The 17468-nt window shown below is 36.6% G+C and overlaps 1 protein-coding gene across 3 annotated transcripts in view; it reads right to left on the bottom strand.

Moving 5' to 3' along the window:
- The window catches only part of Rps6ka5 (ribosomal protein S6 kinase A5), a 217371-nt gene that overhangs the window by 75554 nt on the left and 124349 nt on the right, over positions 1-17468 (bottom strand). For 2 of the 3 annotated variants that reach the window (XM_008821741.3, XM_029557966.1), the window contains 2 exons: positions 5247-5362; positions 1014-1121 (listed from right to left, as the gene is read on the bottom strand). In XM_008821741.3, the coding sequence (XP_008819963.1) occupies positions 1014-1121; positions 5247-5362 (224 nt within the window). Of the gene's footprint in view, positions 1-1013; positions 1122-5246; positions 5363-17468 lie in introns of those variants that run through there. The other variant, XM_017795244.2, reaches the window with a different exon arrangement.

Raw genomic sequence — 17468 nt, 5'->3', positions numbered from 1 at the left:
TTCACCAGTGACACATCTGACAGAGGTTTAACATCCAGAATATATATAAAGAACTCAAAAAAACAAAGACTTGAGAAATCAAATGACCCAATTAAAAGATGGGCTAAAGATCTAAACAGAGAGTTCTCAAAGGAAGAAATAAAGATGGCTAAGAAATATCTCAAAAAGTGTTCAACATCATTAGTAATTAGGGAAATGCAAATTAAAACCACCTTAAGGTTTCACCTTACCCCAGTCAGACTGGCCTAGGATCAAGAGAACAGAGTGTTAACTGGAAGTGTCCTGTGACCACTCTGCCAGCAAGCTATAGTCACATCTCTTTCCCATGCTTATCAAGGAGTCGAGGGAGGTGTCAGTTACCCCTCTCACCCAATCAGTTGACCTTAGCTGCATGTGGGAGAGGGACTAGGAGGGGCTAAGGATATATAAGCTAGAGAATGCCAGGAGGCACCTCTCTCACCATTTTCTGCAGGTGCAGGAAGTCACAAGATCTATATTTGAATGTGGACTTTCCAGTGCAGCCATAAATGGGGGGGTGCCCATTGCTTTGTAAATAACCCCCTACCCTATGCTCTGTTAAAAAAAAAAAGAAAATGATAGGTATTTGGATAGATATATGAGAGGGATCTGACTAAACTCCAAGTAGATGGACTTGCACTGGGGAATGTCTGGAGACACTGACTTGACACAGTGGGCCTTAACACCCAGGACAGAGTATATGGGCTCCAGTGGGGGGGGGCTATGGGAAGGTGCTGAGAGGGACAGGGCTACAAAGATGATTCTGTTTGAGATATTCTGTATGAAATACGACAAAATTTAATAAAAACAAATTTTTCTAAGTATGTTGTTATTAAATAAATCATTTTTAAAAATTAAAAAAAAATAACCTATTGGTGGAAAAAAAAATTTGTAGCCCATATGGGTAGTCTTATTAAATGTCTATCTGCTAAGTTATTTTTCATCCTTGTTTATATTCTGCTATTATTAACTACAAATTAAAATATAATACTCACTTCATCAGCCACAAACTCCTTACTCAGACCAAAATCTGTCAGCACCACATGGCCATTAGAATCAAGTAGAATATTCTCAAGCTTAATGTCACGATATATAATCCCCAACTGTAAAAACAAACAAATAAAAATCTTAAGATAACTTTCAGTAAACGAATTGCGATAGCATTTATCTACCTTTGGGGGCATAGATGTTCTTCTTCAGGATTCTGTGAGTCTTAGCAACTCTGAGGGCAAATGCAAACTCTTAAATCTTGAGGCTCAAGTGCTCAGTTTCTCAAACCTCACCAACTATATTTTAGTTCTCTCTGTAAAAAGTGTCCACATCTTGTGCACAAGCTTCTTTAGGGTCTCTCTAAAATAGAGACATTTCCTGTCTCTATTCTCCTTGTTTCACATTTCGGATGATTTTCATGTGCCTTCTTGGCTAATTCTTGTCTATTATTTCCTAATGGCTTCAGCAAGTCTTCCAAATGAGCCAGATCTTATTATGATCATTTCTCTGTTTTCATCTTAAAGCATTTATGCTTACATTGTACTTACCTGCAAATGACTAATATTTTCTAGGTATTTCCTGTTTGTTTTGATATATTCATAGTGTCTGCTTTTCAGATTTTATGTATTTATCTTGTGTCTAGTATAAAACAATGTGCTAAATATGCAATTAATAAAGGCTTTTTTTGAATAACATTTTAGTTGGTATTCAGTTCTAAATAAGCAAAGTAAACCATTAACATTTATACAGACATGTGTTGCTTAATGATAAGGATATGTTCTAAAAGGTGTGCTGTTAGGTGATTTTGATACTGCAAGCATCATGGAGTGTACTTTCACAAATCTTAATGGTATAGCAAACTATATACCTAAGCTGTATGATATACACCATCCTCTATCTCTGTGTGTGTGTGTGTGTGTGTGTGTGTGTGTGTGTGTGTACATTAGCCTATTGCTCCTGAGGCCACAAAAAAGCAAAAGACTAAATCAAGCATAAGAGAAAAATAACAACACAGTAAACAAGAGATTTATGAAGCTGTTGCCAATGTAACATGGCAGCATGTTACATTGACTGTTTCACCATTAACCCCTTATTTTAAAAAGGAGTACACTCTAAAATGATGATTAAAATATAGTAAATACACAAATTATAAGCATAGTTTATGATCACTCTCAAGTTTTACTGTACTGTGCATAATGATATGTGTATGCTATTTGATGACTGGCAGCATAATAGGTTTATTCACACCAGCATTACCATTAACATGGGAGTACTGCAGAGCATTATAACAGCTACATCACCAGCAAATGACAGGAATTTTTGGCTCCATTACAGTCTTATGGGACCACAGTTATATATGTGGCCCATCAATGACTGAAATGTTATGCAGTACAAGACTGTGTGCCTCTTTTTTTTAATGTAAGCTATACAGCAAAGCACTTCAACTATATAAAATAAATCTGCTTAAGTAATATAGAGGTGTTTGATTCACCTGTTTTCTCCTTTTTATTTTTAGTTATGTCAGTCTGGATTGAATGTTTTGATACTTGTTAACTTGTTAGTACTGCTTTTCTCAACATTAAGTATATAAAAAAGAAGACTCTTTAATAATCTCTAAAAACTATAATAAAAATTATATACATAAAATAGTAAACAATTTTTCCCACAAGATCTTCAGTGGTTTACAAGAAAGTCTGGAAGGAAAACATTTTGGGTGTGCACTGAACAAACATTTGACGTGATGCATTACATACATTTTGTGTTTTTTTTGTTTTTTGTTTTTTTTTTGGAGTTGAGGACCGAACCCAGGGCCACTGAGCTAAATCTTCAACCCCCTGCATTACACACATTTAAGAAGCAGCAGTACTTTTAATTTAAACAAACTCTTTGGAAAAAATTATTTACTATCTAATTCACCTCATCACTTCTAAGTAAATTTCCACTTTTGTCTATTCCTATGAGGCCCAGTGTTAGTATCAAATCAAGATTACTACTGCTGGCTTTGTTCATGTCTTTTTAGGGTAAGACACTGAGAATGCCTTTGCTATACTGCTCTCATTCCGTATCCATCATGTTTACATGTAGTTCCACGGTAATTTCTACTTCCACATCTCATTACTGCTTAGTGATAATGAATGTCCTTTAGTAAACAATGAACAAAACTGAAGTACTACAGAAATACAGACTGAATTTTCTAGATTACTCATTAGTCTTCTGTTTCTTTTTTACTCTGGTATTTATTGTGAATTCTGTCGTTTTTATGTTATAAAATACTACATATAATTACAAATTTCAAAAATCTTTGTAGCTTATTCTAGAGTCCAATTTGTTTCTTATATAAAGATGTTTAAACTAAATTATATCATTCAAAAATAAGCACAGGCAGGATACTTGTGAAAACTCTATCAAAAGTAGTACATGATGGCCTTCATTTCTTGTTCTGGTTCTCTCTTCTCTCCACTGCCAGCTTCCTTGTTCTCCTGTTTTTTACACCTTTTCTCTCTTTTCCTCCCCCTCCACATTCTTCCCTTTTTTTTGAGACAGGGTCTCTCTGTTGGCCTAGAACTCACTGTGTAGACCAGGCTGGCCTCAGCCTCACAGAGATCTGCCTGCCTGTGCCTCCTAGTTGCTGAGATTAAAGGCATGCACCCACACCTGCCCCCTCACATATTTTCATTCACTCTTCTTTTGAGACAAGGTCTCACTAAATAGCCCAGGCTAGCCTCAAACTCATAATCCTTCTGTCTCAGCCTTCCAGGTATGGGGATTACAGGGGAGACACCACCACATCCTACTCACTCATTCTTTTCTGTCTTTTAAATTAGCACTTATGACTTGTCTCTGTTGTTCTTAAGATTACTACCCTACCCATCTCCCTCCACTTGTCCAGTCATGTTTCTGTTCTGGGCTAGGTCTGCCCTTTTCTTGGCTCCTATCTTCTTTTATTGTAACTTCCAGAATTTTTTCTCAGTCTCTCTCATCTACTACTTTCATGTTTGACTCAGATTCTGACCCAATCTCCCTGTTCCTTTGCAAGTTCTCTCCTTGCCCTTTCCCTTCAATTCTCTCCTTTTTTCTATGCTGTATAATTTGTAGTTTAATCTCTAAAGCTAGGGAAAGGATCCAACCAGAATATGACAAAGAAGAAAGGCCTCATGATGTACCTGAAATGTTGAAATTTAGTGATTCAAGTCATGTTGTTTCTTTATGATCTCACACACCTTTAAAATAAATTACTTTAGTACTGTCTATCACTGAAGAAAACCATACAAGCTGAGGCACACAGTAACCATCTGCTTCTCTAGTAAGTCAAAACTTCACAGATCAAGATTAGGAACATCTGAGGTAATATAAGAAAGTTTAAGGAGCTGAAGAGATGGCTCAGTGGTTAAGAACGCTGGTTGTTCTTGCAGAAGACCCAAGTTTGAATCCCAGCACCCACATGACAGCTGACAACTGTCCATTTGCTCCACTTCCAGGGGATCCGACGGCCTCTTCTGTCCTCCATGGGCATGCATGACACGGGTGCACTTACCTACATGCAGGCAATATACTCATACACAAAATAAATTTACATTCATACACATAAGATTAAAATAATAAATAAAAAATATTTTTAAAAAAATGAAGTTTAAAACTGATTACAGAGTTCCAACAGGGTCATGGACACAACTTCCATGTACAGGTTTTAGTACCTGAGCTCATGCCACATGGGAAAATGAGGAGGAGGAAAGCAAGGTAGGTGCAGAAATGAGATAAGGTTGGGGGGGGGGAATAACTCCAAATCAGCAGCCAAATCAGGAAATGCTTTTTTGAGCACAGGCAGAGCATGCCATGGCAGAAATCACAATTAAGGAAATACATGTTACAACTTGTGGCTTCATTTTAGCAATTAACAGCTTTTATTCTGATGGTACTTTATAATAAATAAAAGAAAAAAAAGCTCAAGCTCTATTTTTTAATGTTTCAAAACACAGTATTATTTATTTACTATTTATTTATTGAGTTGGGGTTTTACTTTATAGCTACTTTGTCAACTCATGACCCTCCTGCCTCAGCCTTCCAAGTGCTTGTATTATAGGGATGCCCCACCAAGCCCAGCACACAGTTAAAAAAAAAAAAAAAAAAGGACCATAAAATTAAGAGAACTGGTAACATTCACAAGTGAAAACATCAGCTTGTTTAGTTCCATCAGTACCTCAGTTAACAAAGGAAATGCCAAAGATGAAGTGTCTTACCTTGTGCAGATGATCGAGGGCAAGCACAATCTCTCCAACATAGATCTGCACCTCATGCTCTGTGAAACGCTCTCTTTGAGAAAGATGAGTAAAAAGTTCTCCACCATTTATATAATCTAAAAACGAAATATATGTTTTCTTTCTTTGACTTGTATTAAAAAGTGTGAGGAAGTCTCTCCTTTTAATCATTTTGGATTTTTTAAATTTACAATTTATTTTTTGTGTAATTCAGAATATTATATAGATATCACTTATAAAATGCTACTAGTTTCATATTGTGTTACATTTCATAAAACAATGATTAGCCTAAACCAACCAAATCAATTTGCAAAGAGTACTACCATTAAAACTATGACATAAAATCCACATAGACTGAAGTATATTTTATTTTCCCAAGTACAGCATATTAGAAACCTCTACCATCAGTGTATGATGGACAGATACCTGTCACCCTGACAATCGAAGCCAAAATAAAACACAAGCAGAATCCTACTTGTCCATATGTGATGGCTGCCAACCACTAGCTTTAAGACCTATAAACAGATTCCCTATTTTCCAGAATTGTCTATGCACACTTTAAACGAATGTATTATTAGGCAGTAGGGGGCATTCTTATGGCTAAATACAGCACTGAAGTAAAAGTAAAAAGGAATACAGAGTATAAGAAACACAACATGGCCAAATAAAAGAACTCAAAACCAAACAATTCCATTTCCCTTCAATTTGTCCTATTTATCCCAAGAATAATAATTAAAGAGGAGACAAAAATGGCTAATGTGGAAAATTAAAACGGAGACCGGCCAACTAAAACAAAACAAAACAACAACAACAAAAAACCCTGTTCATTAGCATTGAGACATTTATTGAAAAAACTCAATATTGATGATTTTAGGTAACAACACAGATTAGTATTATAAATTGTTCAAACTCACACGTGAAACAAACTTTGTAAAAAAAAAAAACAAAACTCTAGTTTCAGAGACTAATCATTGCTACATTATGATACAACACCTGTGTGTGAGAAATAATCTGTATCTAGAAAATGTACTCAAAATGTAGGTTAAAGCTATTCTTCTAAAAAAATTGAAGTATATATTTGGGTATATTCACTTTTATGGTTACCACAATCCAAGAAAAGAACAAGTCAAATTCTCATGAACTCACAATTTTCTTTTGTCCATTAACCTTTTAAATTCTAAAAAGTGGATGCAACAGAATTAATGAAGTTCAACAGCTAGTTGTCGTGCAATGCATTTTTTTCAAGGCACATATTAGCGAAAAGCATTTCCTGTCTAAGGCTTCTGTATTTTGCCAAGGGGTTTTAAATTTACCTGAACACAAACCTAATTATTAAAAATGTGCAAAAGAACACAATATTCCTGTAAACTAACAATGAATTTTTCTAATTTTTTTTTCCTTTTTGGTCTTTTTGAGACAGGGTCTCCCTGTAGCCCCAGTTATCCTGGAATTCACTATGTAGACCAGGCTGGCCTTGAACTCACAGAGATCCGCCTGCCTCTGCCCCCCAAGTGCTGAGATTAAAGGCGTGCACTACCACGCCCAGCCGAATTTTTCTGCTTTTAAGTATTTATTCAAAGTTAAATTTCCACAGTCACAGCACAGAAATATGCACCCATATATTAATGGATGAATTCCTACCTATTCTCCAAGTCCAATTCAATCATCTTATCTTCCAAGGCCAACTTCAGCAGAGCCAACCATTTCTTCATACGGTATCATCATATTTATTAGACATTTTACCAATGTAATTAGTTTGCTGTATTCCAAATGTTTATTTGTACTTGCTTCTCTGCAACAGTGAGTTTCTAAACATTAAGACTAATATATTCATCATAGTATACTCTCTATAATGTTCCTGCACACAGTACTTACAATCAATTTATATTAATTTAATAAAACTTTTTACTGTTGTTTTGTACATGTATCTTTACTTTTGTTATTTTAAATCAGCATACAAGATAATGGGTCTTATTCCAACATCTTTATATGTATCATGAACTTTGCTCATATTCTCCCCATTATTTTATCTTGTTTCCCCCTAGCACTGATTCCCGCCATCTTTGAAAACAATCACTAAAACTCAAGAGGGTAGCCCAGTATAAAAAAATCCAACATACTCCTATCTCAGAGGCAATGTGACACAGTGTGAAGAATGAGAGCTTTAGAATGGATAGACCTGAATTAGACAATGGCTCTACTGTTGTCCTATCTTGAGCAAGTTAAGTCTCTGATCTTAAACAGGAACAGAAAGTACTTATGAATGATTACTGATTGGGATATAAGAAGTGCTTTTCTATTTGCTAGGGAGACTGCAAAAAAAGTACTTATAAATTTAAGAGGACAAACTTAACACATCAAGTTACCCACTTCCTACTTTGGGGACCGATTGACCTCACAACACAAGATAAAACCTGACATTCATAAAAAATCAGTATTTTTTAAAATTAGGTATATGTTATAGACTTTACAAAGTGAACAGCAAACTCTTTACTCTCCAGGCTGTAAAGAGTGGTAAAGCAGAAACTGGGGCTAACCAAGAGATATATAACAGCAAAAGCTATGGTAAGTGCTATAATCAACAGCAAAGACAGAAGAGGCTAGTGAGAATCCCTAGAAGCTAAGCAATTGCCACCCCCAGTCTTGGTTCTGTTTGGCATGTAGGGTATCTTATTACAGTTTTATTTTACTATTTTTCTGAACATTTAGTGATAGCATGTTTAAAAGACTCATTAACATTTCTACATCTTCTGTTGTAAAGTGCACACTGTAAGTAGTTTTGGATGTCTTATTGCCCATTTCAATTTTCATTTTTGAGATATAATCCACATACCATGAATTTCACCCACTTCAAATACAATAAAAATTCAATGGTTTTTAGTTTATTCAGAGTTGTACAATCTCTACACTAATCAATTTAATCATTCTCAAGGCCCAGAAATTCCAATTTATCTGTCTTCAGCTGTTTGGGCTTCTGATGTCCTTTCTAAGAAACCATTATGAAAGCCAATGTTACAAAAATTTATCCCAATGTTTTCATCTAAGACTTTTACAATTTTAGCTCTTACCTTTATTTAGTCTTTGATCCATTTAGAGTTAACTTTTGTTTATGTTGTGAAGTATGGCCCAACTTCATATTTTTGCATATAGCTATCCAGTTGTTCCAGCACCATTAGTTGAAAAACTGTTCATTCTTCATTGTCACTATTGCTGAAAAACCAGTTTACTGTAAATGTGAGGCCTTCTGGATTCTCAAATCTATTCTACTGACCCCTATCAATTATGTCTTTTCTTACACAAGAGTTATACTTTCACAATTATTATAATATTTCAACAATTTTTCAGGGGAGGTGAGGTCTCACTATTGCCCAGGCTGGCCTTGAACTCTGGGCTCAAGCATCCCCTCCTGCCTGTGTCTCTCAAGTAGCAAGGACTACAGAGGCATATCACTGTACCTGGCTTAGAATACTCTTAAAATCAGGAAGTGAACTTCCTAACTTTATTCTTCCTTTTCAAAACTGTCTTAGTTATCCTATACCCTGTAAGATGCCATCTGAACTTCAGTATCACCTTGTTAATTCTATAATGATGTAACCTGAAGTTTTGAAGAATATACTAAATATGATGGTCATAATACCATCTTAACAATATTAAGTCTTTCAATCTGTGAAGACAGGATGTTTTTCCATTTACCTAGGTCACTTTTTATTCTTTCTATAATATGTTAAATTTTTAGACTTGTTGATTCCCAAAGATTATATTCTTTTTTATTCTAAAGTAAATGGAATTGTTCTCTTAATTTTCAAATTGTTCATTGCAAGGGTATCAAAACTTAGTGGTATGTTGCTCTTATAACCTGCAATATTGCTTAACTTATTGCTTAACCCATGCTGTGCAAAGCTCGTGGAGTCCAAAAGAGAATCCCCTGGAACTTGAGATATGGATTGCTAGCCACCATGTGTGTGCTAGAAATCAAACCAGGGTCCTCTTCAAGAACAGCCAATGCTCCTAGCTGCTGAGCTCTCTCTAGTCCTTCTTCATACTTTCTCATCTGAAGGCCTTTTGTGATCTTTTCTAGCCTACAATGTTGGATATTCATTCCCTGTTTCTGATTTTCGGGGGAGAGGGACACTGATCTTTTGTCTTTAAGTACTACATTAACTGGAGTTTTCATAGAAACTTTCACTAGGTTGAGAAAGTTCGCTTCTATTCCTGTTTTACTGAATGAAATTATTTTTTAATATAAAAGAATGTTGAGTTTTACCCAATGCTTTTTCTGTGTTTACTGAAAGGTTCATACGGTCCTTTATTCTACTGATATGGTATGTTAAGTTGACTCTTGGTTGTTAAGACAACCTTGCAATCCTAGGATAAATTCTACTTCATCCTGGTATGTAATCCTTATCTGTTGCTGGATTCAGCTTTGTAAATTTTTGCTGAGAAACTTTGCATTTATATCCATGAGAGGTTAATCTACTGTTTTCTTGTGGTATTTTTGGACTGTGATAATATTGGCCTCAGAGTATAGGAGAAAAATGTTCTATGTTTTGGGCAAGTTTATGAAAACTATGGCATTAGTTCTTCTTTAAATGTTTGGTAACATTTGCCAGTGAAGACACTTGGGCCTTGGCTTTTCTTCAAGTACTTAATAAAATAAAATCATCACCAGCAGTAACACTAGAAACTGTGCTTGTTCTTGAGTCAACTCCAGTAATCCACACCATTCTAGGAATTCTCCCCTTCCTTCCCGTCTTTTCCCTTCCATTTCTGTTCTGTTTTGTTTGTCTCAAACACAAGGTGTCACTAAGTAGTCTGGGCTAACACTGAACTTGAAATCCTCCTGCCTTCATCTCCTGAGTGTTGGAATTATAGTCATGAGCCACTAACCCCAGCTAGGCAATTCTCTGTATCATGTGATCAATCTAAAGATGAGAAGATGTAGCACCCAGCTCACTGTTCTTTAGTTGTTCACGGTAGTCTCTTGAGATTCGTTTTAATCCAGTAAGGTGAACAGTAATGTCCCCATTTTTTTGTCCATTTTTTTGTCTTGGCTTTTTTGGCTAGTCTTGACTAGTCTAGTTAAAGGCTTATCAATTTGTTGCTCCTCTCAAAGAACTATCTTTTGGTTTTATTGCTTTTTTCTATTATTTCCATAGTCTCTATTTGTTTGCTGATATTTATTACTTTCCATCCTTTCTGCTTACTTTCATATTAGCTGGTTCTTCCTTCTGCAATGCCTGAGGTAGAAAATCGAGCTACTGATTTTGGATCTTTTTTTTTCCTTCTTAAAGCAGGCAATTACAGCTATAAATTTACCACTAAGCATTACTTTAGCAGCATCTCAAAAGCTTAAATATGTATATTTATATGCAAGGAGTATGCTAATTTTCTCTCAAAATATTTTCTGATTTATTTCTTCTTTGACACATTTTTAAGAATTTAAGCATTGCATTTGTGACTACCCCAAATTTCTTTGTTACTGATTTTTAATTTCACAGTCCTGTAATCAGAGAACATATTTCTTATTATTTGAAACTTCTTGAATTCATTGAGGTTTCTATGGTTTAGAATATGGCCTATCTCAATGTCCCATAATGTTCCATATGTACTTTGTTGCTGTTCCAAAATACTCTATACTATGGTTATTGTTTAGAGAATTTAATAGATGCCTGCTATGTAATAGTGCTAATCAAGTCTAATTCTTTATTATTTTTCCTAGTTGTGTTTACAATTATTGAAGATAGTAGTGCCTGGCTCCTCTTACATTTCTTTCAGTTTTTCTTTAATTTCTTTCAGTATTTTGGTCTATATTCTGGGTACATGCATATTTATAATAATACATTGTACTGAAGAGTTTGGATCTATCTTTTAATCATTATGAAATGTCCCATTCAATGTCTAGTAACATTTTTGTTTTTTATGTCTATTTTGTCTGATATCATCATCATCATTCAGCTTTCTTGTATTGCTGTTTGCATTATTTATCATTTTCTCTTTTTTCTCCCTTTTAGAATATTTGTAAATTTAAATTCTGTAGTGTATCTCCTTGTTAACATAAATCTTTTTTATGCAAACTTGACAACTTCTGTGTTTTGGTTAGAATATTTAGTCATTTTCACATTAGCACTGATTACAGCTGGATTTGTGTTTGCCATTTTATATATATCATTTTCCTGTTCCTCTATTCTTCTTTTGATTTATTTTTCATTAGGTATATATCTTTTAGATAATATTTTACTTTTAAAAAACTTACTTATTTTTACTATTTTATGTGTATGAGTATTTTGCCTGCCCTCTAGTGCACCCATGCATACAATACCCACAGACATCAGAAAATGGCATTAGATCCCCTGGCACTGGAGTTATGGATGGTTGTTAGCCACCATGTGGGTGCTGGGAACTGAAGCTGGGTCCTCTGCAAGAGCAGTCAGTGATCTTAACCACTGATCCATCTCTCTAGTCCCCATATTTTACTTAATGGATTTTTACTTTACTTTCTTGATTTATTTTCTTAATGGCTACTCTACTGTTTATCATATATTAAGTTAGAAGCAGAATTAAGATTTATACTAAATCAATTTCAGTGAGGTACAGAAACATTACCCTAATCAGTTTTTTCTCATCTCCCTTTTATGCTATTAATGTTAGACACAGTATAACTATTGACAGTTGGAACTCTGGATTTTGCAAGTTCCAGAACTGCAGACTGAAAATATTTAGGAAAAAAACTGAGTCTGAACTGAACTTGTAGGCTTTTTCCTTGTCATTATTCACCAAACAACACAGCATAACAATTTACATTATGTTAGATATTGTAGGTACTCTGGTGAAGATTTAAAGTATGCAGGAGACTATGCATATGTTATATGCAATACTAGAAACCACTTTATAAAGGCGATCTAAGCATTTGCTGGCTCTGGTCTGCAGGTGGTGTTTATGTCCTAGAATTTCTCAACCCCGAGGATACAGAGGGCAACTATATATTGCACAACCAACAATGTTGTTATAATTGTCTTATATAATTTTGTTTCTTAAGCTGAGAGGTGAACAAGTACATATTTATAGTATGTTCTATTAGGTTTCATAATTAGCATTTGTAATTTTCTGTTTCTCTGAGAGATTCAAATTATAATCTGATTTCAACTCCTCATTACCCCCCTGGCTTGGTAGTTTTGTTTGAGTCATGGTCTCATGATGTAGCCCAGGCTAGCCTCAAACTCATGGTGATTCTTCTGCCTCAGCATCCCACTGCTAGAATTTCAGGTGTAAGTCACCTACTCAGCATAGCATGTTTTTATTCTTTTGATTTTTCCTTTTATAATAATTTAGCCTGGCTATTTTAGTTAAGTCTATTTGAACTGCTGTGTGAGATCTCTAATGTTGCTCCTCAGGGAACAGAACCCAGGGAATTTGCACAATGGTTCCAGTAGGACTTTATTACTCTCTTTCCCACATAGGTTAGACTGTCTGTCTCTGCTAGCATTACAGTCAGCTCCTAGACTCCACTAACTGCTATTTGATTTCTCTATTGTTTTCAATAATACTCTGGGGCACAAATTGCTCTACATTCTGATCCAGTAAATTCAGGCTCCTTTACAGGAGTAGTGAGAGGGCAGTGTTTGAGGTCTATTCTTAACCCAGAAGGACTTTCGTAGTTGTTCACATCCAAAGATTTTACTTATCGCTCCAATGTAGTTACCATCATCCTCTTAACCGCCAAGTTACTCTGCTTCAAATACAGTCAGTTCTATTGGCGATACCTGGAGGTTTCCCTGCTTTTATGAACTCCTCCCTCTGGCAAACAACACCACCTCTTAAGCTTCTGTTCTGGGGCTGGGAGTGAGGACAGTGATCAGCTTCTCTTGGGAGTAATATTCCTGCTTAATTGGCGGGGTGCTGGGGGGTGGACAGCAGTCTCTGGCCTTCTCAGCTTCCTTCTAACAGCACAGAGCCCTCATGCTACAAGCAATGCAGAGCTGGGATGTTCACAGCTGCATGTGGGGTATGGGCTAGGAGAGGATAAGGCTATATAAACAGAGAATGCCAGGAGGCACCTCTCTCACCATTTTCTGCGGCTGTCGGGAAGTCACAGGATCTATAGTTGAGTGTGGACTTTCCAGTGCAGCCGTAAATGGAGGAACCCACTGCTCTGTAAATAAACCTCCACCCTATGCTCTGTCAAAAAAAAAAAAAAAAAAGAAAGAAAGAAAGAAAGAATAGTTTTTTGGATAGATAGATAGATGAGAGGTATCTGACTAGATTGCAAGTGAATGGAATTGCAGTGGGGAATGTCTGGGGACACTGACTTGACACAGTGGGCCTTAACACCCAGGAAAGAGTATATGGAGTCGGGGGGGGGCTATGGGAGGGGCCTGGTGGGGGCAGGGATGATTCAGATTGTTTTGATATATTCTGTATGAAATCAATCTGAAGATGATTCAGATTGTTTTGAGATATTCTGTATGAAACACAACAGAATTTAATAAAATAAAATAAAGGAACCCTCATTTTCTCATATACTTTAAGTATTCTCCATGCTTTTTTAAAATTTTTATTTATTTATTTTTAAATTTTATTTATCATTTTTATTTTATGTGTATGCGTGTACTGCCTGCATGTAGGTAAGTGCATCCATGTCATGCAATGCCTGCAGAAGTCAGAAGGGGCTGTTGGATCCCCTGGGACTGGAATTATGGACAGTTGTTCGCTGTCATGTGGGTGCTGGGATTTGAACCTGGGTCTTCTGCAAGAACAACCAGTGTTCTTAACCACTAAGCCATCTCTCCAGACCCTCTCCATACTTTTTTAAAGAACTGGATGAGACTATTGATGAGATTAGATTGCTCTAAGTCACTCCATGTTGCATAAAACTTTTTATAATTTTTTTAAAACTTTAAAAAACTTTTTATTAATTTTATTTTATGTATATGCATGTATTGCCTGCATGTAGGTAAGTGCACCCATGTTGTGCAATGCCCGCCAAGGTCAGAAAAGGCTGTTGGATCCCCTGGGACTGGAGTTACAGACAGTTGTTAGCTGCCCTGTGGGTGCTGGGATTCAAACCCCGTCATCTGCAAGAACAATCAGTGTTCTTAACTGCTGAGCCATCTCTCCAGCCCCAACTTTTTACAATTTTATGAGCAGCATTTGACTCCATTTTGAGTGCAAACCCAGAGGCAGGATGGCTCTGCACTTTGTTGGGCACTTAAACAACACTATTTAGGTGCTAGGGAGATGGCTTAATTGGCAAAGTACCTGCTGCACAGGCATAAGGGCCAGAGTTCAGATATACCAGCACTCATGTAAAAAGCCAGGCATGACAGTGCATGCTTTTAACCCCAGCACAGGGGTTGAGGTGGTAGAGACAGCCACATCACTGAAGCTCATTGGCCAGCCTGGGTGGAAAATTGAAGACACCCAATGTCAACCTTTGGCCTCATGTACACACATGTATTTGTACACATGTGTACATACATGCACACATATACAAACATGTACACATATGTACACTATATGCACACTACTCACAAGATTCAAAATGATAATTTATTCCTAAAAGTAAAAAAGGTAGTACTTGTATATTTACCAAAGTAAATTGGGTCCATATTAGCACAAGGACATAGTAAAATCACATTAGGAAAACTAGGACTGAGAACCTATCCAACACATAGGAAACAGGAAAGGGTATAACACCCTCACCTGGACCCCATAAAGAGGAGGATACCTAAAACTACACCGTCAACAGCCCTCATCAACTTGTCATCTGACAAGTCAAGGGGCCAACAGACAGCGAATTCCCAACTTTCCCTGGGGTTTCTGCTGGGCTCTGTCCCCATTGCTTATTAGACCTACTCAAGTTGCATTCTAGATCTGGTTCTGTACTTCATCTCTACAGCCTACAGGTGCCACACTTTGCCTGGGCAGTGCTACTCCATTCTGAGGCTCCCTAAGGTTTGACTCTGAAGCTATGCCGCCAGCAGACTTCCTACTATATTATGTACCACCTGTTGTGACTCGTTGGATCTATATCTGCTTTCTATTTCTTCTCAGGAAGTCCTCCTTAAATTCTGCTGCAGCCTCTAACTTTCTGCAGCCATTTTGAAACCTACACACATATATACACAATTAGACAGACAGATTTGCTGTGTGATATGCACTTAATTTAAGACTGGAACAAAAGAACCTCATTTGTCTCAGTAACCTATCCAAAGGAATCAGGAATACTTGGCAAATATTGCAGCCAATAAAATGAACATATCTTGTAAATTATCTGTTGTTAACAAATTCTGACACTGTGGAAGGGCACAAACATGCCCATCTGTGTTTCTGACACACTGCAAGCATGATATCTATTCTAGTTCATTTCATATTTGCATAGAAACTCTAAAGTCTGCTTGTCCACCTCTCTAAAAGGAGGAAGGAAGTAAGGGAGGAAATGCGGGAAAGAGGGAGAAAGGCTGGCTGGCTTGTATGAATTTTGATGTGGACAATTTTGTGTCTATAGCACAATTTGGAGAGAACTAGCATTTTAATAATACTGAGTTGTCCAATTATGAATTAGTATAACTTGGTAATCAGCAGGGGTTTTTGTTGGTTTGTTTGATTTCTTTGGTCTTTTTGAGACAGGATCTCCCTGTAGTCCCAGATGGCCTGGAATTTACTATGTAGACCAGGCTGGCCTGATCTCATAGAGATCCATCTGCCTCTGCTGGGAGTGCTGGGACTAAAGGCATGCACCACCACACCCAGCTCATAATGAGCAGGTTTTAATTGAGCAATGTTCTGTGTTTTTAAAAATATACAGTGAAGGACACTAAAAATTTTCACTTTATCACTGTTTGACACTAGTATACAGAAATACAATCACACTTCAAAAATTTTTTCAATAAACTATTAACTTACAGAAAACTTGTAAGTGCAGCACAGAGTTCTTTTCATGATACAGTTAAGTCACCGAATTGGTGCCTTGTCATTCATACACATTTACATTTGTATCTCAGGCAATATAATCATTTAAAAATCAGAGAATTTATATTAATTCATCATTACCATTCAATCCTCAATCCTAAATTTGTTACTCAAGCTGTTCCCTAAATACCTTCTATCAGTGATTATTACTCTGCTCATTTGATTAAGGTAGTGTTTCTTTAGTTTGTCTACCATCAAGGAGAGAGCACCAACTTCATCTTTATAATTAACAATTAATTGTGGAGGTAGTTTGAAACGAACTATCCTAGCCCTCACTAAGTATTCAGTTTATTTATTTATATCTGCATGAATTAATGGTTTCCTATTTTATTCAACTGGCTAAAATGTACTAGTGTTACTTAAGTAAGGTTCTTGGGTCCAGAAACCACAGAACAAGACCAGATCCCGAGGAGGCTTTTATTGGAAACATCTGCTTGTGCCAGACCAGAGACAGAACTCTATTCAAAATTAAGGAAGTCCAGTTACTCCTTCAACAAAGAAAAAGGGTAACAGACAAAGAACAAGTTCCTGCCAGAGGTTCTCATCCAGGTCCTTCATTAAGGGACTGTCCAGTTCTGATTGGACAATATCTGAGCTCAGTTACATGCAGTTCACTGATCAACTTTACCTACTGGGGAAGACAGAGTTTTCAGGAGGCTGACCCTTGTTTATTCCTGGGTTAGTAAGATAAGTTTGTTTAATTCTAGAGCCATTATGGGAGCCCTGGGCTTCCATATATTTCCTTGTTTGGCTTTACTGTAAAGCACAAAGCAGGTTTGATATTCATGAGGCCCTTTCTCAGAACCCAATCTTTCTGCCCGCTTTTGGGTGGTCCTTGACCACCTCAGTAACATCATTAGTTTTTATTCTTTGGATTTGGTTCATTTTTTAAATTTTATTTTTAAATTATGTGTATGCGTGCATGCCTATGTATGGGTATGTGGCTATGAATCCATGGCCCACAGAGGCCAGAGGATTCCCTGGAGGTAAAGTTACATAGGTTGTGAGTCACCTAACATGGGTTATGGGAACCAGACTTGGGTTCCTAAAAGTACTGTATACCCTCTAAACTGTTAGCCATCTCCAATTTTGGATGTGTTTTTTTACGACTAAGGCATGACCCTTCTAGAATTCTGATGAAAAGTCTATGATTTCTGTCTTAGTTTGTCTCTTCATTGCTGTGACAAAACACTCTGACCACTACCAACTTGGGGAGGAAAGGGTTTATTTATCTTA

The sequence above is a fragment of the Nannospalax galili genome, unplaced genomic scaffold (genome assembly GCF_000622305.1).
Source record: "Nannospalax galili isolate Female #2095 unplaced genomic scaffold, S.galili_v1.0 scaffold107, whole genome shotgun sequence".
Classification (NCBI taxonomy): Eukaryota; Metazoa; Chordata; class Mammalia; order Rodentia; family Spalacidae; genus Nannospalax; species Nannospalax galili.
Note: the sequence above shows the minus strand (reverse complement) of the source record. Positions and strands in the feature narration are given on the sequence as shown.